This window comes from Argentina silus (genome assembly GCF_951799395.1).
Source record: "Argentina silus genome assembly, chromosome: 1".
Classification (NCBI taxonomy): Eukaryota; Metazoa; Chordata; class Actinopteri; order Argentiniformes; family Argentinidae; genus Argentina; species Argentina silus.
In genome coordinates, this window is record NC_139655.1 from 22,476,019 (window position 1) to 22,499,949 (window position 23,931).

General features: G+C 40.3%; 3 protein-coding genes across 5 annotated transcripts in view; all 3 read left to right on the forward strand.

Annotated features, from left to right (window-relative positions):
• Positions 1-2,368, forward strand: part of pou6f2 (POU class 6 homeobox 2) — a gene marked incomplete at both ends in the record, with an annotated part of 71,299 nt that extends 68,931 nt beyond the window's left edge. Inside the window, one exon of the mRNA XM_083669666.1 lies at positions 1,864-2,368. Coding sequence (XP_083525792.1) covers positions 1,864-2,368 — 505 coding nt within the window. The remainder of the gene's footprint in view (positions 1-1,863) is intronic.
• Positions 2,369-12,283: 9,915 nt separating this feature from the next.
• Positions 12,284-13,825, forward strand: otulina (OTU deubiquitinase with linear linkage specificity a). Its single transcript, XM_083678483.1, has 3 exons — positions 12,284-12,494; positions 12,757-12,878; positions 13,129-13,825. The coding sequence occupies exons 1-3, from the start codon at positions 12,381-12,383 to the stop codon at positions 13,550-13,552; spliced, it is 660 nt and encodes a 219-aa protein (XP_083534609.1). The 5' UTR covers positions 12,284-12,380; the 3' UTR covers positions 13,553-13,825.
• Positions 13,826-14,567: 742 nt separating this feature from the next.
• Positions 14,568-23,913, forward strand: LOC310813157 (uncharacterized protein). Of its 3 annotated transcripts, none has more exons than XM_083682019.1 (11): positions 14,568-14,901; positions 15,632-16,003; positions 16,180-16,866; positions 17,010-17,210; positions 18,541-18,867; positions 19,112-19,200; positions 19,392-19,498; positions 19,603-19,746; positions 19,915-20,046; positions 20,630-20,899; positions 22,582-23,913. In XM_083682019.1, exons 2-11 carry the CDS (start codon positions 15,852-15,854, stop codon positions 22,807-22,809), a joined length of 2,337 nt encoding a protein of 778 aa, XP_083538145.1. In that variant the 5' UTR covers positions 14,568-14,901; positions 15,632-15,851; the 3' UTR covers positions 22,810-23,913. The 3 variants fall into 3 exon arrangements, with proteins under 3 accessions (XP_083538145.1, XP_083538147.1, XP_083538146.1); XM_083682021.1 differs by having other exon boundaries at positions 17,013-17,210; XM_083682020.1 differs by lacking the exon at positions 14,568-14,901 and adding an exon at positions 15,135-15,303.
• Positions 23,914-23,931: the final 18 nt, after the last annotated feature.

The following is a 23,931-nucleotide window of genomic DNA, read 5'->3' on the forward strand; positions in this document are numbered from 1 at the left end:
ACTACTCATTGCTCACATAATTCTTGAATAAGAAATGTGTTGCCATGTTTAAGCTGCATGAATTTACAACATTAATTCACACTAAAACACAGCCGCCCTGCATTAATGATTCATATCTCATGACAGGAAGCTGTTGTCTCTAATTTGCACATCAAATTAAGCAGAAACATGTCTTAACATCCTCTGAATATATATTTAATCACATGCATTTCTTTCTCTACATGGCCCTGGCATGTTGAATTAATACCCCATACAATAGCTGTTCCCTGTATTCTCTAATTCTCTAGGCATTTTGGCAACTGTCATTTTGGGCTACACTTAGAAATGTTTATGCATCGCATCAAAAGCTACTTTTAAGAATGTGGAGAGAGAGGAGGGGGTAAACGGTATACTGTAGATTTATGTTTCCCTGGTGGTTATGAGCTAGGAGGAGTGTGTCCTCACTAAGAAGCTAGTAGAGCAGCTCTCGACTCATTTTAGTGCATTTGGTTCCCGTTGATCCATGAAATGTCTTGTCTCTCTCTCACTCCTCATATTTACTAATGTATTCTCTCCAGTATGAGACTGTCCTCTCTCCGCTGTTTAAGAGGGGGGTTATAAATAATACTGCGGAGAAAGGAGGAGAAATGCACCAACAATCCTTAAAAACACAGAGAGAGAAACAATGCAAGGTCCCTACAGTAGGTCTTGGGCTTTACATCCCTATCGCTCTGCTGTATAACAAGCCGCCTCACCACTAAAAATGTCTTTCATGCATTTTTTGGGGTTCCTGAGAGAGGGGGCTCAGAGGCGTCTGTCCACCTGCCAGTCAGATTCCATCAAAGGCGTCTGTCAATGCTCAGTCCAGGTCTTAGAGGGCAAGACAGGTGTTGTTTTAAGGTGAATCACCTCCCCCTGCCCTTCAGCACATCCCTTCACCTAGACAGATGTCTGGATGCTCATTAAAGGCCAGGTATCTGAAACAACACTGACCCCCATTACCAGCCATGAGACAAACCCAGAGACTTTACCCCAAGTCCATCATCTTCATCACATCCAACACAAACGCCATCTTTGTGTTCATCTCACATAGCACTGCTGCTGACAGGGGTAGTTCACCCCAAGCTGAAAGACTTTATTGAAACTGAGATATGTGATTTGGGGCTGAACTATACAGATACTCAGCCCTTACTGTAATCGTAAAGTTCCCTATTTGTTAAGATAATATTAATTCAACAAGCCATAATTGTGTTACTGTTCATACTTTTCTTTGGTCCTATAAATAGCACAATAGACTGAATTAGAATATGTTCACTTAAGCTTCATGCATCCATAAACTTGCAAGAATATTTAAGATTGAAGGGTGGAAATGTATTCATATTAAATATAGGACGGAGGGTATGGGAATAATGTTCAATGCATAATTTGTTAACCCCTTTATACATTAAACGTATTTTTACCGATGATTTAGTAATTAACTGTCATATATTAGTTTAAATTATATCAATGATCTTAAACTGCTTCGGCTCAGTGCCTGATGATAGTCAGGTGTTTGGTTTGTTTTTGGTCCATTTCAACAATCTTTTCTAGCCAATGGCAGGGTCTCGTCGCTCCACCACTGCCTGTTTGGGACAGAGAATCACAACCACTGCCAACCAAAAACCAGGACAAGTACTCCACAACATGATACCACATGTCCTTTCCACCAGCTAGAACTTGGAACTGGGAAAAACAAGTTTGACATGGATGTAACCAAGGCAGGTGGGAGTCTCTGTCCCAGTGGCAGCCGGTCGAGGAGACCCTTCCGGTTCACTGAGGCAGGCAGGTTATCCCTTGGCCCAGCAGGGCACCTAAGTAAGATTCTTCTCTCTCAATTCTCCCCAGACACACCATCCTGAGAAGCCACTTTTTCCTACCACAGGAAGCCCAAGAGAACACTATAGGTAGCAGTCTGACAGGCAAACTGAACCCTGGCCTTTTATATCCTGCCAGGTTTGAGAAGTTGGACATCACACCTAAAAGCGCCCACAAGATTAAGCCCGTTCTGGAGCGCTGGATGGCGGAGGCCGAGGCCCGCCACCGATCCGGCATGCAGAACCTGACCGAGTTTATCGGCAGCGAGCCCTCCAAAAAACGCAAGCGGAGGACCTCTTTCACTCCGCAGGCGCTCGAGATCCTCAACAGCCACTTCGAGAAGAACACACACCCCTCTGGACAGGAAATGACCGAAATAGCAGAGAAGCTGAACTATGACAGGGAGGTGGTTCGCGTCTGGTTCTGCAACAAGAGGCAAGCCTTGAAAAACACAATAAAGCGGTTGAAGCCCGACCTCGGCCCAGGTGCGTCTATGGACCCTCTCACTGATTCTCTAGAGGAGCTCCCGAAATGAATGACCAAAACAGTTGAGGAGTGAAAGAGGAAAGTCCTAACAACAAGGTGAATGAGCCAAGTGGAATGAAGACTGAAAAATGTTCCTCTCTTTTTATAAAGTCAGCTGGATGGACAGTTATGACAGTTTGCAAACAAAAATATGTGTTATCAGTGTGATTACCACAGTTATTTAAGATGACCTTGGCAAAAACCAAAAACAAGAAAAAATATGGTAATATCTGAGAAAATGTACAGTGTGCTGTTTCAAAGAGTTTTAAAATTCTGGCTTTCTAGACCAGAATCTTGTCCAAATTTGGGTTTCCATTAGGGAGATTTTAGTAAAGAGATCATGCCAAAATCAAAGACAAAAACACTAACTACTTACCAAAGTCTGTTGCATCTGAATACTAAGAATAATTTTTTAGCGTAAATGTGTTGTAAATTTTTACATTTGTACTGGCAAAAAATCTAAGATATATATGTGAGGTTGGGTATACATTCTATCTTTGTCTCACTTCATTTTACCTCCTGGGTTTGTATGTAAATATCAACAATTATCTGTCTTCAAATTGAAACCACAATGTCAGAGTTCTCTTTGAAAACCTTGTAAATGCATTTTTGCTGTTAAATAATGGCATAATGTTGTTTGTCTCAGATTCTTTTTTTCATCTGCAGCTATTTTCAGTCACACAGTGTAACTTTGTACAACTTTTACAGGTATTTATTAATAATTTCATGAGATTGTCTATGTTTTGAAGGAACAATATTTAACTAAAGGCTGTCCAGATAATGAAGGGGTTCTCAGCAGCTATCTATAGAGGTTCTGTGTGTCCACCAACTCTACTAAGGAAGTGTCTGGAGCTAGGTCATTCTGTTGCCAAAGCCTGATAGCCAAAGAACACATTACTTCAGCTCAAGGACTTGTTTCAGAATATTTTATCTTGGCCAATAACATTTTAGTTATTTTAATGTGCCTACATTCTTTTTCTCTTTTCTTTTTCCTTGGGGTTTCTAAGGTGTTTTCTCTGGGTATACTGAGTTTAACTGCTGTACACAAAAGCCAACAGAATGCCAAATAACGTTTTGCTTTCAAAAGGAAAACTGTCTGTTGAAAACCCTTTTTATTGCAATATAAAAAATGTAAGAAAACAAAACACAAAAGGCAGCCTAAGACTAAAAACACAAATCACATTAATTTAAGTACAGTGTCATTAGCATTTCAGATAGCATTTTTTATATTATTTTTAACCTCCCTTTAGCATAAAGATTAGAGTAACTATTTAACCATTCTTTCTTTGAATGAGGCCTCCATTGATGTTGCTGCTGATCAAACTCTGCTCATTTGAATCAGTTACAAGATTCACTCACACTCAATCAAGATATGTGAATTTCATACTGGCGTATTATGTTTATTTTCTTTTATTTGTTCTTTTTTTAAAATGTATATTAAAATAAAATGTGTGTAGAAAGGAATTCTTCACAATGATAAAGTTCATTGTTATAGCTTTGCTTGTGCCAAATCATCTGAAGTCCATAAGACATGTCATAGTCCTTTGTAAAAATCTATTTGAACCAGCAATCATGCATTTTGTGTTATTATATATATTGATAAAATGATTTAAACAGGGTGTCATTATAATGTTTAGCTCACACTCCACACAGGTGTTGTTTATATAATCAAGACCCACATTGAGGATTGAATTAATCCATATTACTTGAGCATTGCTGTGTCAATATACCACTGCCACTGTGTTGAATTTCTTCATTATAAATAACAAAATTGCCCCCCATCATGTTTGAAATGTTGAATTAATATGAAATCTCTTGAAAAGAGATAAAGGTAGAGAATAAGTGGCATATGTCAGGATGAGTGAACTTTAATTTGCTGCAATGTTTTCACGTTTGTGTGTCTGTATGTGTTTCGTTCAATATCCGTCTCCACGTCACATTGGTTGACTTTCAGTCTGTCAGTCTCCTGTCCATTGCTGCATTCTCAGCAACATAGAGTGCATTGCATACACTTACAAAGGCTTACATTACAGGGATACACATTCATTGATGTAGTAATAATGTACTGTATATTCATTGTGGCATAGAGCTTACAGGCTTCTAAAAACACAAATTAATTGGCTCTCTATAGTATCCATTTATTACTTGTGTTTATTGAGCACATTCCCTGATTTAGAATGATTATCCTTAGCAAATATGTAAGAGCAAGAAACATTATTAACTATTACAGTGTTATACTATACCCGTTTGGATATAGCAAGTCAATAGTTCAAGAACAGTTAAGTTATATGTCATTTTAATCAATGTTTATCATGATATAGAATACAGTTGATGTGCTGTGATGTGCAGGGTTCACAGTGTACAGGATGCCCCAGTGTCATTTTTGCCAAGAGTACAACTATTATTGTAGACTCTTGCTTTGACTGTATTACAGTTACCATGAATTATTGTTTTCATGTGTTTCTAGCACCACCTGCTTGTTTTATAGTTGACCATGTTGAGTTATTTTTCATAGTGCCACCTCTACAGTATGTCAGATTTGAGACTCAAGCCAGCAAGCATCTATGTTTTCACCACACAAAACATATGAGAAATGATGATGAGGCTGTAGGTACATTATACTATAGACACGTTCTTAGGCTTAACAATGAAGCTGTAACCAAAAACAAAAACACAGAGAACGGAGTTATGCCTTTGCTCAACTTTTCGATTGCTGGACCAAAGCTCTATAGTTATATGCACATTGTACAGAGAAATGGGTTAATGTTGCTGACAATCTTAAAATAATGGAGAGAATCGATGAGTAGATAAGTAGTTTCATTCAAAGTGTTACCTCAGCACTGTCCTCGTACTGTACATTGTGAGCAATGCCATACAAACACCATATAACATACCACCATAAAACAACTCCTGTATATGTTTGTAAGTAGTGTTCAATTCTCATTCGGGGGGTTATGTCTGAACTGAGATTCTGTATGACACACTTGTTTTACTTTGTGAAGTGGTTTCCAGGGTCACATGTATAGGACTTTTTAGACGTTGTTTATTGTTTTGCTTTATTTTCTCCCTCTATGGCTTTGTGATGTACACTTCTTAGTTTCAGTATCATGGATGTGTCCTATTTTATAGGGGACAAATAAGGCTTTATGATCTTACCCAGTTATGTAAAAATGATAATCATAATTAGATAAGATAGATGTTTTCAAATGATATCAACAGACTCACACAAACTGGTTTGAAATATTATTATTACTCAAGACCTCGAAACCAAAGCTGATGAACCTGCAAAGGTTGCTTTTAATTTTATAGACTGAAAACTGTACGTTATCTCTAGAGCAATATCTGTTTGGTCAGTTAAGCAGCACTTTGTGTATTTCTAAAAAGCTTCAAGTCTGTCACATTTATTTGTACCATAATTAATAATAAACAATTGTTTGACATGAATGGCCTGTCTTGTTCATTTTATGTGATGCATCTAGTATTATAGAGTATGCGCACATCTAATAAGTACTTAATTTTCTTGTGTAGTGAATGGTGAAAATAAGTCACACACATGTATTATGTTACAACAACATGTTAATACAATGCTGTTATTACTAAAGTAAAAACACTGTTACGACACATATAATATAAAAACAAGAGTAAAATTATTGTTTTAGTGGATTCTTATGACTATGCACTGACACCAACAGATACTACGTAAAACTGGAGTTGGAGTAATACTGTATACTGGGTTTCAGAAACTCCCTGAGCTCACCTCATTTGTGACTAGTTGTAAGAAACATCTTTTTCACTTAAAGATTATTTTCTCATGGCCACTGCAAGTGCATCTCAATTCCCAATAACACACGTAATCATTGGATCATATTAACCCAGTGGAATTCTGCACCCTGCCCTTATTTTCCATTGTATTGTTTACAATGACTCCACATCTCAGAGTTTTCTCTGCACTTCTGCAGTGCTGTGATTGAGAGAGAAGAAGCAACCACGAATGCCTTACAGTACCACCAATGAACAACCTTTCAATACAGAATTCGCACCTAAAAGCAAGCGGACAGCCTGCAAGCCTCTGGGGTCAGTAGCAATTCATTTAGATTTCCATTGGGTCAATAGAAAGGAATACATGTCAGGGTTATTTCACATCAATGTTTCATTTCGTTGCCTTACCAGAGAACAATAACGAGACAAGTGTAAGAAAAGAAAAAAAACATTCTTGCGTAAAAGCCTTTTGAAACTAAACTCAAAAGTTTGAAACAGCTTTCTTGTCCATGAAGCCTTTGAAAACTGACTGGCTGGGTGAATAGAAAGTAGTAAATAAATAAATAATCATAATAAAAAAGCACAGACAACATAAATTATTAACATTAGGCTGAAAACTGATGTTGAAGATGTTTTTTTGCCTTCCTTTCAGCTTTTTTTTCTCTCCTCGTTTTGAAATAGTAGATGTATTTTTAAGTGGTGAAGTGATGGGTGAGGTATAGCTTGGGCTATTTGATATTCTTTTGTTTTGTATTTGTTCCATTACGTTCATTCTTTCCTTGAACAATGTAATTGTACAGGTATAGCTCTTCCAACCCATAGCTCTTTGTAAATATCTTAGAATGTTCATCGGTTGTTGATAAAAAAGGTAAACTTCAGATTCACGTCTAGCAGCAAACTCAACAATGCTTTCAAATAGGAAAGTTGCTTAGTAGCTCAGTGAGTGACCAGTGCACTAAAATAACTTTTTGTTTAACTTTTTTTTTTATTGTCACTTTATTTTGTTGTTGTTTGTGATGTGAGCTGCTGTAACACCTTAATTTCCCCCGAGGATCAATAAAGTACCTATCTATCTATCTATCTATCTATCTATCTATCTATCTATCTATCTATCATGACTCAGGAATCATAGAAATTGAATGAATAGAAGAGACGGAAGTACTCCAATTCCAAATGATTTATCACAGTCCATCAATTCATCACTAGAAAGTTTTAATTTTTGTTGATGCATTTTTATAATAATACATTACATTTAAATTTGTATAGCGCTTTCTCACAGACTCAAAACACCTAATATGTCAAGAATATGAAAAATAGAAAATAACTAATAAAAAAAATGATGATGTAGCGAAAGTGTGATGTGTGATACATTTGCTATTTAAGTGTAATCAGTCAGTACTGTCAATAGTAAAGGTGATGACCTCAAATCTTTACCAAGGTCCATGACCCTTAATAATGAGCCACCACACAACAATGATTGTGTTGTTCACTGTTTCCTATTTCAATGAAATCAAGAAGGTTGATCTGTATTTAGCACCAATAGTACAGGTACAGTACAGGTAAGATATATATATATATATGCTGTCTTAACATAAATCTAGTATGACTGAGCAGAGGTGTAGACATAAAACACAGATTAGACTCTTCTAGGGTGACTGATGCTCTTTGTTTTATCATGTCTCACCACTAACCCTCATTTATGCCACTGATTAAAACACTCTCTTTTGTTTTCATGGTCGGTGTAGCAGAGTATCACATAAATAAAGCTTGACTACTACAGAGTTTCAAAGTGTATAATCACAGTAATTTTCACACTGGTATTATTATTTACCCTTATAACTGCAGTCTATCAGCCTAAACCTCTCTCTCTCATTCTCATTCTCTCTCTCTCTCTCTCTCTCTCTTGCTCTCTCTGAAAAATACAAATAAGCCTGTCTAGTTTGATCCATGACTGTCAAAATAGAAATAATCAGTTCTCCTGACTTAACTGCTCTCTGCAAAAGTCAACTGACTGACTTGTTGAAATATAATACATTCCTGTTCAACCTGCAACCAGCTGAAATTGTCCTGAAAGGGAAAGAGGGTTAGGAGAAAATATTATGACATGTCGGCGGTCCAAATGGATTATGTTTCAATATCAGTCAGGACACAGAAAGAGAGAGGTGGAGGGAGAGAGTGGCTGGGCTGGATGCAGATGGTTTTAAATTGCTGCCTTTGTTTTCCATCAAGGCATGAGGCATTCACTTTCCTTATCTTTCAGACAATGCGCACCGGGGCTGATGTTCTTGGTAAATGAACTGTCGGTGTATACCTCTACCCACCATCTCCTCCACCTCCTTGTTTTCACTTCCTCCCCAAGGTTGAGACGTTGGTAGATACACTCAGTGCTGAGCCCCAAGTCGCTGAGGCGTCCCCCACTTTGCTGCTCTCTGCACACCCAGTTGCCTCTGGGGGTGCAATTACCAATCCTCACATGCAATTGAGGTTGCCCATGCATATGATCCCGTGTTGCTTTTGGTGTTGTTGCTTTTTCCCCCCCACCATTATTAGTGATGGCACAATTGGAGGCATTTGAAGGTAGAGCAGTTAATAGCCTAGGTTTTTATGGAGATGGAACCCTGAGATCGCATTGCCCCACAGCCCATTTAACTTTCTGCCTTCCCTGTGTTGAGCGCATCTCCTGACTTTGTGATGCCTCCATTGTCTATCAGGTCATCAGACTGGGCCTGGTGCTCCATGTGTCTGCACTGAAATGGCAAAACTGCACGAGTCTGCTCAGCCAACCAACAATAACAAATAGTTGGTTTTACTCATGATTGGGAACTTTGTCACTTCTAACTTCTTATTTTTATCAGTCATTGATGGTTTGCATAAATTACAATATTTGCAATAATAACCATTTTGAGAGTGATTGCAAATGTACTGTTTTTTGCAAAAATTACCTTCAAGGAATGGGAATCTATCAGGGTTGGGGTCAATTCCATTACATTTATTGGAAGAATGTAACTGAAATATACAATTTATAAATAGAAGAACTAAGTAAAGTAAGTGAATTGACACACCAGTATTGTACCTCTATTTATTGTGTACAGTTGTACCATCTATTAATCTCCAATTGTCTACATAAGAAAAAGACTAAGTAAGACACAGTGAGGGTTGTATTCTAGAGTTGTATAAGTGTAGTGGTACAGGGATTTGGAAAGCCCTCTAAGAGAGTACTATAATTTTTGATATGGATCACAGGAGCTTTATAGGTCCAGTACAGTATGTAACATTCAAGCTTTCTAAAAGCTTCCTAATGGTTGTAATGACTAAGTTTAACCGGTTGCAATCAGGGAATGAGATCCCTTGAAAGAAATATTTAATTTACGAACACTTTGCTTTGGAAAAAACACTTTCTAAAATGGAGTGTCTTACCCGACACTCAGTTTTCATACAAACATGTTGTTACTGCCAGGGGTGTTCTAGGGGAGTGGATTTTCGCCTTTTTGTCTCAGGTAGCTGTCTCTTCTAATCGTGTGTGCATGCAGAAACACAACAGCTAATGTCCAACACTGCAGGTTACATGCATCTCAGGGGTTATATTATTATTAGGTAGAATGTTGTTGTTTGGAACTTTGAACTGAATTTCGAAGATTTCCAACAAACTTATGCCCTGCTCCTTTAAGGACCTAACTCCTCCTCAGATGTGCTGAAGTGTTTTTGCAGATAACTGCTCCTCTGATGAGATGTTTGTTGGACAACATCTACCTCCTCATCTACTGTACCTTCACTCACCTAACCTCTACATACATGTATAGTATATTCTCAGAGAGAGAGAGAGAGAGAGAGAGAGAGAGAGAGAGAGAGAGAGAGAGAGAGAGAGAGAGAGAGAACACATCAAAAGGCAGTCAGAGAAAGAGTGAAGGAGGAGTGGTGTATGGTTGGCCGCATCTTGGCTGTCTTATTAGCGGGGGCCTTGCACAGACACTTTGGCCTTTTTTGTGGGGCCATGATGAGACCCTCTTCGCACATCTCTGAAAAATGGCTGGGGGAAATCACAGATGAAAATCACTCAAAGACAGGGAGATGTCAACAGGCCCATAATGATACCTGATGGCCCCAACACACTCTCCCCCTTTCCCTCTCAGCCTTACCTGCCCGAGTTACACTATACTTGAAAACATAATTAGAGGTAAAACAGAGGGAGGGAAGCTTTACCCCCGTGTTTTCAGAAACCAAAGGATTTATACGTCCGACAGTCTTTTTCCCAACCTCTCTTTCACTTCTTCCTTCTTCAGAGAGGGGGGTGGGGGGTAAAAGAGAGAGAACAAGAGGGAGAGAGAGAGAGAGAGAGAGCAGGAGGAGGAGGAGCAGAGTTCCCTCTGTGAGATGCCAAGGTGCTCCCAGTCCATTGTGCTGCTGGCTGTCAGGTTAAATTAGGGAGTACAGGCTCTGTGAGTGTAAAAAAATCAATACTTGATGGAAGATTCTCCCCGGAAAATCTGTTTTGATTCCAGGATTAATTCTTGACCAAAGGCTCCAGCAAAATGACATGCCATTAGGCCGAAATGAACACATTCTGCAGTGGAAATTGGATGGAAATGTGTCAGGTGATTGCCCTGGTTGGTTGTTTTGCTCTCTGAGCTAGGGGACTGAAGGTGTGGCTGATGTGAATGAGGCCTCCGGGCTGACTCCATTTCCACAACACAGACAAGTCCACCATGGCCTCCGAGTATTCTCAAGGCCATTGTAGTCCTGCTCCTGAAAATGGATTCCACCTAGGAGAAATGCATTTGTCCACCACCATTCTGTCTCTCCTGTGTTTTCCATAAAGCCGTTGGATGAAGATTTTTTTTCTCCTCTCACCGGTGAGAAGAGAGGGGGGAAAATGCAATATTAATGAGTGGATAATGTGTTTGTCATCACAAATAACATATTGTTCTGTTTGAAACTTGAACAGGAGATAGGAAAGTGGGTCTGAATATTGACATTAACAACGAATGTCCAGTCAAGCTCGACAATACATTTTTGTGGATGTATTTTGTAACTAGAGCATAAAACACAAACACTCTTATGCCACAACAAGATGGTTTTTATATTTGATATTGAATATTAGCCCTGTGAGATATGTACAGTAAGACTTTGGTAATTAGATATCAATTGTACTGCATCAATTATTTTCAAAAAGCAATCAATTACCTTTCCCCCTGTCTCTCAAAAAAAAATCTGAAATGTCATGTTAGGAAGGCTTATGCTGAAGTGAAAATATCAACATTTCGGACATCATAAATGAAAAGCTATTGGAGAGAGTACTTAATGTTTGCTTTGCGTGCACAATGACCCCCAAAGGACATTTTGTATCTTTCTTAATGGAAAAGTGTTTGTTGGGGCACCAGTTCCGTATATAGACAGAAGATTGTCTTTCTTGCATCATACAAAGTAATCAGAAAAGGGAAGTAATGGTCATTCTATCTGTTCCATTGTGGCAGTAATTTTACTATGAAATTAACATCCCTCCCTCAGTTTGAAGGGGCTTTAATGAGTTAAGATTGTCCGCACTCAGGCAGAGATCCCAAAGAGATGGACAAAGTGCTTGATGCAGGGAATGAGTGGACTTAGAGCCTTTATGCCTATCCACAGAGACTTCTAAGAGGATGTTGTTTCAATTGTCACTGGATTGATATATAAGACATTTAGTTTGGCTCTTCTAGATGTATGTCTGACAACATCTGCGATTAGAAATAGTAGTGGGATGGAGATAGTATTGATGATATCAAACATGTAGGATATTGATGAGGCAACTTGTGCGCACATTGATAGTGTATGTTATTCACAATTAAGAGTGAAGTGTGTTTCAGCCTCTGTAGATCAGCCTACAGTGTTCTAACATTGGTCAGTTTTTAACTTGTATTCATACAAATGTAGGCATGTGAGAAACCAAAAATGACAACTATTCACCTAATATAAAATGTTTTCCCTCATCAGCACTGTAGTATGGGTTTAGCGTCACCTGCAGGCTACCAAACATACCTACATCAATATGAGTTATGGGTTATTCTAACTCCACCGCAGTAGATGGCAGTATGCTACCCCAGTTGATTAGGTGGGTATCTCTTTGTGGCTATACAAGAAGAAGAATGTTAGCGCCGCGTAATGCGCATTGTTATGACGCAACCACCATCAACTTTGGCTCACGTGAATCGCTGTCAACCCAGACTCAAAAGGTAGCAAAACGTTTCTATTCTGCATTAAAACGACTAAAAATTATTTGAAAATCCACGATGTCTTGGGTTAAGTCTGTCTCATACAGTGGAGAAGATGTATTCGACGAAGAAGCGGACGATATTAATTTACAGAACAACGAATGGAAGTCCAACATGAAGAAGCGTATCAGGGTAAGCTGATGGAGACATGCAAAGACAATATTCCCTAACTAGCATTTGTTGACGTACAGACGCAAAACAATTTGTACATAATCTATTGGTATAGGCCTCGTCAATAATCATTTCAGTCAGCAGTAGAGCTGTTCTTTTATTTCTAGCAATACTTCAGTACTCTCAACGGGCATTATGTTGCCACTGTGCAAGTTCAACTGGATACAAATGAACAGCGCTCTAGAAACAATGTAACAATGCTGTTCTATGGTTTTCTGTACAGGACGGCTACGTAGATGGCATTGACACTGCAAAAGATAAGTCTATCCAGGTCGGTTTCAATGTGGGATACAAAGAAGGAGCTGCAAGTACTATTGCAATAGGGCGGCTAAAAGGAATCATAAGGTAACGCTCTTTTCACCCTAATATTGGTTCTGTTAACTAGTTAGTTATACTGATGTTCCTCTAGCTGGTCTGAATGTCCTACAAAGAACACTTCCATTCTCTTCTTGCTCTTACATGAAAATATCTCTTTGAATGTCTCTGTGCTGTACACAGTTCTGTCCCCTCTGTTCTGTATGACACGTGCTTGTCCCACTCGGTTCTCTCTCCCATTGTGTCTGAATCAATTGCCCTTTTGTGCCCCTTTTCACAGTGGTATAGGGTCCTGGTGCCATCTCATGAGGCCAGACAACCACTCCCTAGCCTCAGTGACCGATCTCCTGCAGCGGGTCGTACAGTATGAGGACTCTCTCTTGGAGGCCATGAACAAGGCCATGGAGAGTGTTCCACCCAGTGTCAGTAGTGTCTCAGAGAGCATGGAAGATCTGGTGGTTGGTCAGGGAGACTCTGGCTGCAGCGGAGAGGAATGCAAAGAGTCAAACTGCTGTAAGAAAGGTGGAGATATGAACCTTGGGCCTAGCCAGCCACAAAAGCCCTGTTCGAGTTCCACAGAACCCTCTCTAAGCACAGATGAAATCCTAGATGAGCTTCTACAACGCTGCTTGGACTTAGTGTCAGAACTTGGATTGCCAGAGGAGCTAATTCAACAAATACAGCAGCTGAAGAAAGCGGAGTGAATTGTATCTCATTACACCATGGAAAACTGAACTAGTGTGAACATTTCATATGGTTTGTAAGATATAAGATATGCGATTTTATAATACATAGTTTTTGTTTGTATTATCCAGCTTGAGACACATTTTTTGAAAATCAGATATAATTGGCAAAGGTGGTAATTGCCTCACATTTGGATTTAGCTATTTGATTCTGCCAACACATTATGGTTGAGTTTTAGTTTGAGTGAGTTGGATCTTTGTTGCTTTTATAATTAATATTGTATAGGTAGTATAGAACACATTATAAACTTGTATATAACAATCTATTGTCTTGATTTTAATTATTTTGTTTCTCTTGATAATCTAATTCAGACATGTACAACAGAGGACATATGGAACTGGACATGGGTTGTTTTGTGTGAATTTCTAATTCAGTCCTGCATTAAGATGCGTTATCATACATTTCTAACAGTTGTTGTCAGATATCCTGTAAGATAATGTCCATTATGACTCCACCATACTGTAGCTCACACTTTCCGGGGGACAAATTATCAGTGGATTTGCTGGAAACTTGTCAAGCTGTTATAAAATATGTACAGTAGGAGAGACAGTTTGTCACTCTGTAGAACCTGTTGGGCTTTGTGAAAATCTGTTTCTGGGTTCTACTGCGATGGAACAAAAGCCTGCACACCAGCTCTCCAAGACAACTTAGGTCAAAGCTGCCTTGCAGTGAGCCAATTCATAGTACAGCGTAGGCTTTGCTAATTTCTTCGATTTGAGATTCTGTCCCGCAGAGTGTTTGAACAAAAGCACCGTCTATTTTCAGTAACTTGGAGAGCAAACAATCGGAAATATATCAGTCTCATTTTAGCACACGTACCGAAAATCTTCAGCCTGTGTCATCACTATGTTAATGTATGTAATAAGGACTAATTCATGCGATGACGCTATGAGGGAAAATATGAATGACTCAATACTGCCCCGGAAGTAATATGGTCTCACTGGAAAGATATATATGCATTATACATGCACACTGTCGTCGACTTGTCGGACGTATCTCGATGTTTGGGTATATTTTGCATGCAACAAGTGTGACGCTGTAGTAAAAATGTTATTTTTGGGTCATTAATTTATCCTGTTAGGATAGGTTATGGTTTCTGGGTTGAAAGAAGGCAAGTGGGCTAGATGAGGGCAATGTTCGTGTATAGCCTGCCTATACGTCCATCATCGGGTCCCCGGGCGTAAGATGATAGTGTTATATTTAGTACAAGGCTGTTTTAACCCTTAAGGCAAGCCCAAATTCGGAAAGTGAAACTAAATATCACTTCCTGCGGTGCGGTCGTCTTCAAGGAAAGCCTGCCCTCATTCAGGTAGGTAAAATCTGTCATCGTGACCCGTTGATAAACATAGTTACAAACTTACATTGTGAACACTTTAATCAAGTCAGTTGAGGTTACAGCTACACTCATTGTTATAGCGCGTTGTTACATCAAGGTGTTACATTTGATGATATAGGCAATAGAACATCAGAAAACGTTGATCATTGATCTTTTACAGCAAATAAATGAAAACAACTTTTGAATCAACCTTACGTCAATCAGTTGGCAAAGTAAATCATTGCCTCACTACAAATTTGTCGGGAGACACACCCTCCACATTTATTTATCGCACTTCCGTGCATCGGACGGGGTGGCACAAGCTTGATCACACAGAACATATCACATTCTCGATCTGCGTCCCTGGGAAATAATAGTCATGCAGTGCATAATATGGTATTTGTATTTAAAAATGTCTCATAATGTTGTAGCTTATGTGTTATTTGTAGCCTGTTGGCAAGCTGCTGAGATGTCGCGCTTTCTCTCTTCGGCCGCCTGTGAAGAACATTCACAATAGTGGCGCACGCGCGTGGTTACACCACGGCGTTAGTATGTATGTTTCATTTGCATGCTGCGCCTTATGTTATGGTCTAATGTTATTAAATTGTCTCAGTATGTCCTATACTAATACTAAGATAGATGCCACATTCGTACAATGATGATAGTCTGCATAGACTACAGTTAAAATGTACCTAAACGGATAATAATATCCTCTTGTTCTCAGGTCATCTCAGAAGCTATGACCTGGGTTCTCCCGCTTACATGGATGTGGTCTCCTTCTTTTGGATTGGAGATCTGGTCAAAGATTTTGAGATATGTGCCCTGAATAGTCTGCAATGGACTACTGAAATCTCTTGAAACTGGAACCTGCGTATTTCAAACTGACCCTGCGGACCATTCTACCCAGACCTGCCTGTGTGAGGGAGAGGAAGGGTGCTATCTAAATGGGGAATTGGTGTTGTCCTGCTTCTAGCCCCTGTGACAATGTGGAGGAGAGAAGTGGTTTACTACAGGATGCTGCAAAGGGCCAAGCGACCCCAGCTGAGATTGGGGTGGTGGTTGGATTTCAACATGATACAGATGCCGATGATGTGAGGTAAGATAATGCTTCAATGACAATTTGATAAGATTAGGCATCTTTATTATTATTAATTAGTCCACATGATGACATTCTTAAAATAATCAGAAACATGTTTAGGTTTGTTGTTGAATATTGTGTCTGTGTATGGTAGAAAGTCATCTCAGTTTGCTTTTGTCTGTCTTCCATTTTAGGAAACCAGTAGACCATATTGAGACCAAGGAGAAGGAAGAGGTAGTGACTGTGCAGGTGAAACAGAGTGCATTGCCCAAAGAACATGGAGAGATTGCTCAGACTACAGAGAATGAACCCATTCAGACAGCAGCCAGACAACCTGAGGAGACCTCTCCCAGCACTAACAGTGGATACATAGAAAACTTCAGCCTAACAACGCAGGATGGGGCCATAGAGATCACAGCCACAGAGAATGGACCATTAGAAGCTGAGAGATGCACTTTAGATCTCCCTCCTAAGGAATGTGCCAGAGATACAGGTGAGGTTTCTACTGAGATAAAGGGTGTACTTGCAGAGGAAACTGCCACTGTAATTCTGAAGGAACACTCAGATGGCATCACACCTGAGGCTGAGGACAGATGTTCTGAAGTTGCCACTCTGAAGGCTGAGATATCCACAGTCACAGAGCACATTACCCCTGAAACAGTGGATGATGATGGCTCAACAGCAGCCCTCAACAAAGCTGTGGATCAACCTTCAAGGAAGTCTCCTTGTGGCAATGTAGACACATCTCTCACTGACACCCAACTCACACCTGAGGTCTGTATGGAGAGTTCTGTGTCCAACCATGATGAGAACTGTATAGACTCAGCCTCTACTGGAGATCTCCCTCAACTGCCCTCCTCCTCACTTGCATCTCCCAGTGGGTAAGTCAGATGGTATCTTTTCACCATTTTGACTTGATGCGGCACTGTTTGGGGGATTTTTCCATTATGGGCCATTTTCCATGGTTAGAGGAAATAGATACAGTAACTGATACAATAATCTTCTCTGGTTATCGCTTGTTTAGCAGTGTAATACAGGGGATTGACTCAGAGAATCAGAGCCCTGCATTTCACATAGAAGACAGCCAAGAGGACAGAGGCCATGACAGTCCAGAGCCTTCTCCTGGGGCAGAGGTCACAGACCCCAAACAGAATGGTGTGGCCCAAAACACTACTGGCCTAGCCAAGGAGCCAGTGCCAGCAAGTTCCTCAAGGGCTGAAAAGAGGTGAGCACAGACATATTTATTGTTACAAAATAGAAGAAAAAACATTTGCTTAGCTTTATTGACAGCTCAATATAATCCAATCAGCAGTGCAACCCATCACATAGTATTGTTTTTGCTATTCCCCATATCACCAGTAGAGGGAACCTGTCTTTTAGATTATCACAGGCCTTTTACAAATGTCAATATTCTCAATGTGTTTACTGTACATTTGAAAGGTAAGTAAGTCTACATTCATGCCTTGGGTATTGATAACAAATAACTCACTCAGAATCTTCTGATTTGTCTTACTTTCTCGTTGAGCCTGCTGCAGACGCTACAGCCATTATTTGTATTTTTTATTTGCACAAATTAGATATTGACAAATGGCAATATATCAATGATTTCATGTTTAGCCTACTTGATCATGGCGGTTTACACTGGTAGCCTGCCTGAGGCTGGTGAGGTTAGACATACATATTACATGTTATATCTATATTCTCTTATTTCATATGCGAGTAAAAAAAAAAATTAACTTCCTTTCTCTAGCACTGTGACTGCCAATGGCATTTGTTCTTATCAAAGGTTTTACTTACAATGACACTTGTATAGTTGATTCACTTACTTACAAATGTACTTATTGTAAGTCGGTTTGGATAAAATCACCTGCTAAATGACTTAAATGTAATGTAAATGAATTATATCATTGGTCATAATACACTATGAAAGTCCATACTATGACTGCAGAATGTAAGCCTACTTAAACATAACTGGAGACACACGCACACACAGATTCACAGTCGTTCATTTTTGGGGACAGCCAGCAGTTGAAGCAGTTGCTAACGGTAGGCTGAATACAAGCTTGAAAACTGTTAATCGTGGGATGAAACGTCCAGTCATTTCTTGGTGATTGTACTAACAGAAACAGAGTTCATTTGTGACCTGTAATACTTACCTGGGAAATTTAACCATGGGGCGACATACAAGTCAGTTACTAAACATTGACTTGAAATATTTAGCTTGAAAACTTGTTGATCTTGGGGCAAAACAGTCCCCATAGGATGGGACTAGACATGTGCCACCAATTTATCTTTGTCTGCTTGGATAGTGGATACATTTCAGACTGCTAACATACCTGATTCCTCAAGGGGCTGATATGGAGTCACAACATTTCCTAATCTTTCAAAGATTTAAACATTATACATAAAAAGGGGCTAATGCTTTGTCTTGTTTGAGGTGCAACTAGAGAAGGGGGAGATATAGAGCAATAACAAGCAAGATGTTCTCTCATGAAGATTGGTGTAGGTTGTGATGTCTGCCAAACATGAAGCTTTTTTGGTTCTTTTCTCTCCAGTCAGAACTCCATTGAGGAGAAGGAGGTTGATCTCAAGAGTGAACTCATTGGCTTGAATGAAGTCACAGCCTTGGAGGACCTTGTTCAGGAAGTGGAGGACGAAGTAGTGTCAGAAGCAAAGGAACAAGAAGATGAGGATAAGGAAAATGAGGCAGAGGAGGAGGAGGAAATGGAGGAGAGTGCTGCCCTTGAGGCTGTCACTGGGGTTGAAATGGGGAAGGAGAAGAAGGAAGAAGACCATCAGGGACCCAGCACGTCAGCTGATATGGAGGTGGAGGTGTTGCCTGTGAGGGAGCAGGATGGCTCTGTGGAGATGCTGGGAAATAGGTTGGTGAAGTTCCTCACTGTATCATCTCAGCACTGGTCAGAGTATGACTCGATTAGAGAGAGTGTCTGGGAAATATATAACAAGGTTTATCTACCCAGTTCAATTGTAAATGTTTACAGTAACGTACTATAACAGTTTCTCTATGTACTGTAACTGAAATGTAATGAAGTTACATTCTATCTTTAAGTTGAGGTGTATGTTTACACTGTAACAAGCCTTCCTCTGTGTGTTTCTCATCTTCAGCGATGATCAAGACCTGTATCAAGGAGAAGAGGAGATCTCTCCAGGGCCTGACAAAAAAGCAGGACCAGAGCCTCTGTTTCAAATAACATGTCAGTCACTTTCCAATCTATCACATTTTTTTACTACTGTGTCGCCTCGATAATTTCCTCGATGCAAGTTTTGCTTTAGATTTTTGTTGCCCCCCCGCCCCAATGTTGACCATAGGCGCAACTCAGCGCCTATGGTTGTGATACCACAACATTTTAATATGGACTTTCTCATTGTCTTCTCCCTGTCTCAGTTCCAAAGGTTGAGGACAGATGCAGTTTGGCTCCAACAGTGGATGTCCTGTCCTACAGTGAGAAAGAATGGAAGGGAAACACTGCCAAAAGTGCCCTTATCAGAAAGGTAAGTTGATGATGCTTTAGTACGGTAATATTAATTACATTCATACCAGTCATTGTTTTATCTTTTAGTCACTAACCCATACTTCTTGTCTGTTCTTATGTCAGGGTTACATGGAGTTATCTCAGAGGTTTGGGAGCCTGAGGCGAGTGAGAGGTGATAACTACTGTGCCCTCAGAGCTACTCTGTTCCAGGTGCTCTCTCACAGCACACATCTGCCTGCCTGGCTACAGGATGAAGACATCTCCATGGTACATGCTTACATAACATTGGGTGTTTACACTCATCATGCTTACATAAGTCATTAGTCCTTATACTGTACACACTCAACCACAGTGTGCATCTGATGGACTGAGTGGACATTTACTGATGGTCAGTGTGGTTTGCCATAACAGTCTGCCGTATGTTTTTCTTTCCAGTGGCCAGAGGAGCTGGAGACACGAGAGGGCCTGATTGGCCAGTGGATGTTTCCCTCTGAGTGCAGACAGGGGGAGGGGACAGAGGATGCGGTCCAGCAGCTGAAGCGCTACATGGAACTCCTCCAGAACAGGGTATCGCCCATGTCTTCACTTAGCTCCATAATACACAGTCTCAACATGTTTTAATACCATGTTTACACTCAGACCATCCATGGATAAATAGACATATGATTATTCCCATATGTTGGAGGGCTACGATTGCAGTTTGTACAGTACCGCACTGTACCCTCCTTTGTGGATTTCTGTGTCTCATTATTCGAACAGTCCAATAATAAACACAAGGGGACAGGATTGACCCCCAGTCCTCAGGAAACTGTTTATACGTAGACTGAATCACAACATTTGGCTTTGGCCAACATTAGCCCAATATTTACAGGCTGGCACTCAGTGTCTCTAGACAGCTTGTGAGGAACTCTGCTCCTGATTACACTCCACACTTCAAAGACGTGTCGTAAGATGACTGGTAGCTGTGCCTTAACGTTACCCTAAAATATGTCAAATATGTGATTAATGCAAAATTGGGCACACTCATGATGAGATCTGACACTGAAGTCATGAGTTGCCATCAAGAAATGTGTAATATTCATGCACTGCAGTGTATAGACATATAGCCATGCTAGTGCTAATGTTTATGCATCTGCGTTGTTTTTCCCAGTGGCAGGCGGCGGTGAGCTGCTCCAGTGCGGAGGAGAGGCAGCGTCTGTGCGAGCGTCTCTTCCAGGGAGGGGAGGAGGAGCTGGGGCTCCTGGAGGCCCTGAAGCTCCTCATGCTGGGCCGAGCAGCAGAGATCCACACCTGCATGCAGGAGGGAGGGGACGTGCCTATATTCTGCTGGCTACTGTTCGCACGCGACGACTCTGACTGCCCCCGCACCTTCCTCTCCAACCACCTGAGCCAAGTGGGCTTCAGCGGCGGGCTAGAGCAGGCAAGGACCATTGACCGTTATGACCGCCTGACCACAGAAAAAACAAACACGGCACCCTGTTCAAATTAACTTGCGTTCATACGTAGACACGTCTAACGGCTGACATTATATGGTAAAGCAAGGACCATTTGTTTGACTGCCTCACTGTAGAAAACACAAACACAGCACCCTGTTCAAATTAACTTGCGTTTATACTTGTGCACTTACTGTAAATACATGCCTAACCGCTGATTTTCTCATTTGAAAAGGTATTTATGGGAATCTATGAAATGTCACATCAATTTTATTATGAACACACTTTTCTGGCAGGCTTAGGGCATTTCGTTAATATGGTGGAATATACCTTTCCAAACCACTAGTGAAGTGAAGCAATTTAGCCTGTAGTTTTACAATATGCTGAACAAAAACAGGGACGGTTGTCATGAGGTGTGTAGCTTTCCCATAAACCACACCCTAATAGCATGTGCGCACACACTTGAAATTGTACTGTACACTCTGTTCTCTTGCCCTCACCATCAGTCAGTCCATCCTCAGCCTCAGGGGCAATGTGAATGGTTCAGTAACAGGTTGGAACATGTTTTAAACATACATAGCAAAATGAGCTGTGCGACAGACTGCCAGAGACTTGAAAAAACAGAGATGCAACAGAAGAGAGAATTTAATCTGATCTTATGTCAGAGGGCAGCGAAACAAGTGGACACTAATGCGCTCTGATGTATCTTGCGCTATATGCAAAGCGATATGCAATGCAGATCTCTCCCTTTTTCCTGCACAAGAGTGACTTTTATTTACAGCAATTGAACCACAATTGAAATGAGTGCAGATTTGTGGACTTAATTGGCTGCTGTATAAAATTACAGCAGCCAATAAAGATAAGCGGTTCACGTGAATGACCAGACTGCCTGGTGGCTGTGGGCTGCACGCGATGTGGAACCAATTCAAAATAAGCAGAGCATTTGCTCTTCCTTATAACTTCCCAACATGGACAGTTGATCTACAGTTAGTATTTTCACAAAAAATTATTTGAATTGTAGGCTACCATATCAATGCATGTGCTTGTGTTGCTCTTGTTGCCCATCCTTTTGAATTGAAGTTCACACCCTCTTCCAAAAAATATTGACACAATAATATCAGTGTCATCATTGGTTTGTAGGGTAGTCATCATTGGTTTGTAGGGTAGTCATCATTGGTTTGTAGGGTAGTCATCATTGGTTTGTAGGCCTAATTAAATGATGATTAGGGGGCAGGCAACTTACTGTAACGCACGCATGTTGTTATGTAATGATTAAATCAACAGACTGGATAAGCTTGATATCTTAGACTATTGGATAATTTACTAGCAAGTTAAGTTAAACTATTAGGGGGATCATACCATAGCTGTATTGAACTACACAGCATAGGGCCTATTGGTTTTAGATGTAAAACATTTCAAGGTAGCCTCAAGTAAAATTCATCATTAATATGTATCCATACCATATACTGTAATACATAAACTGTATATACAGTACACACTAGTGCAATTAGGCCTATATTGGTTAGTTTTGCCTTCCTGAAAAGAGCGTCTCTTTGAAAAATAACAGAATACCTACTTTTTCATTTACCACTGCTCCCAACCCCCAAGTTGTGAAATGCAATGCATGGTTCAGTGTGTCATGAAGTTCAAGTCTGTGTCATTCCTGCAGGTGGAGATGTTCCTCCTGGGCCATGCCCTGCAGTGCACCATCCAGGTTTACAGACTGTACATGGCAGACACAGAGGAGTTTGTCACATACTACCCTAATGACCATAAGGACGACTGGCCCTGCGTGTGTCTGGTCACTGAGGATGACCGCCACTATAATGTCCCAGTGGGAGAGATCACAGGAGGACTACAAGTCCCAGAGGAACTCACTGCAGCTGATGACCACTGAAGAAGGTCATGGCACGCACAACAGAAAGCACTCCTCAGGTTCAATGGGTGATTAGACTCCTGCCCATTGACACAATGGCCCCATTGACACCTTGTGTTGTGTGTATTCTTTTCCAAGATGTTCATTGTGTTTACATTATAATCAGATGTTACACTTGGCCCAGACACTGACAAAGCACATTTCACAATCACAACACCTGGGGTGATCAGGCAGGTCAGAACATGATCATTTCACAATGTATCATTTCTGTGTTTACAACTGGTAAAACAAACATCTGATTCCACTGAATGGGGGCATAACCCCAGGATGCAATTTAGTTTAACACCAGGTATAAACGGGGTCTGTGTCAAAATGTCCTCTTGCAGGAAAGAAACAGAAGAGGACAGTGAGCAGAGAGCTGTTCCTCACAACCCATGCTCATTTATACCAGGGCAGATAGACTACTTCATGTGTATGGGTTTTAAACCTTTTTGAGATTGTTTTTGAGGGAAACACTGGAGCCATGTTAAGGCCAATTTTGGTACATGACAATACAGTATATAGTCTTGTATCCCAGTTTTTTATGTTTTAATTTAAAGTGTGAAATACAATTATTTCTAGCCAGTCCTAAGCCAAGCAGGAATTATTTACTGGACTATTAGTTTCCCTAAAAACTCATGGTCATGCTGTCTCTGTGTCAGAGGCGTCATGCTTGGTCAGCTGTCCCTGACTGTTGATTCTTCTGTAGATGTATAACTTATTGTCTTTAGCCAAGGTGCTCTTGGAGAGAAAGAAAACATTGTGCCAATGTTGCTGCAGATTCCAGATACTGGTAATGGTTTTCTGGTTCATTTTCAACCACCAGCCACTGAGTTGGGTTATAGTTATTGTTAAGCCTTGCTTGGTCCTCCATGTTGCCTTAGTAATTTATGCACAAAAAAGGGTGAACATTGGGGAATGCTGGAGACTATTTTGCCTTGCTCCTGTCCTGAGCAAGAAAGAGAAATACAAAGCTAACAAATTGATTATGCCATTTTGGATGAATAATTTTCTTACTGACTGATTTTGTAGAAGATGGTAGCAGTTTGAAAGAAATAATAAAAAATAAAACATTTTTTAAACATGTGTGCTGATATTGGTTTA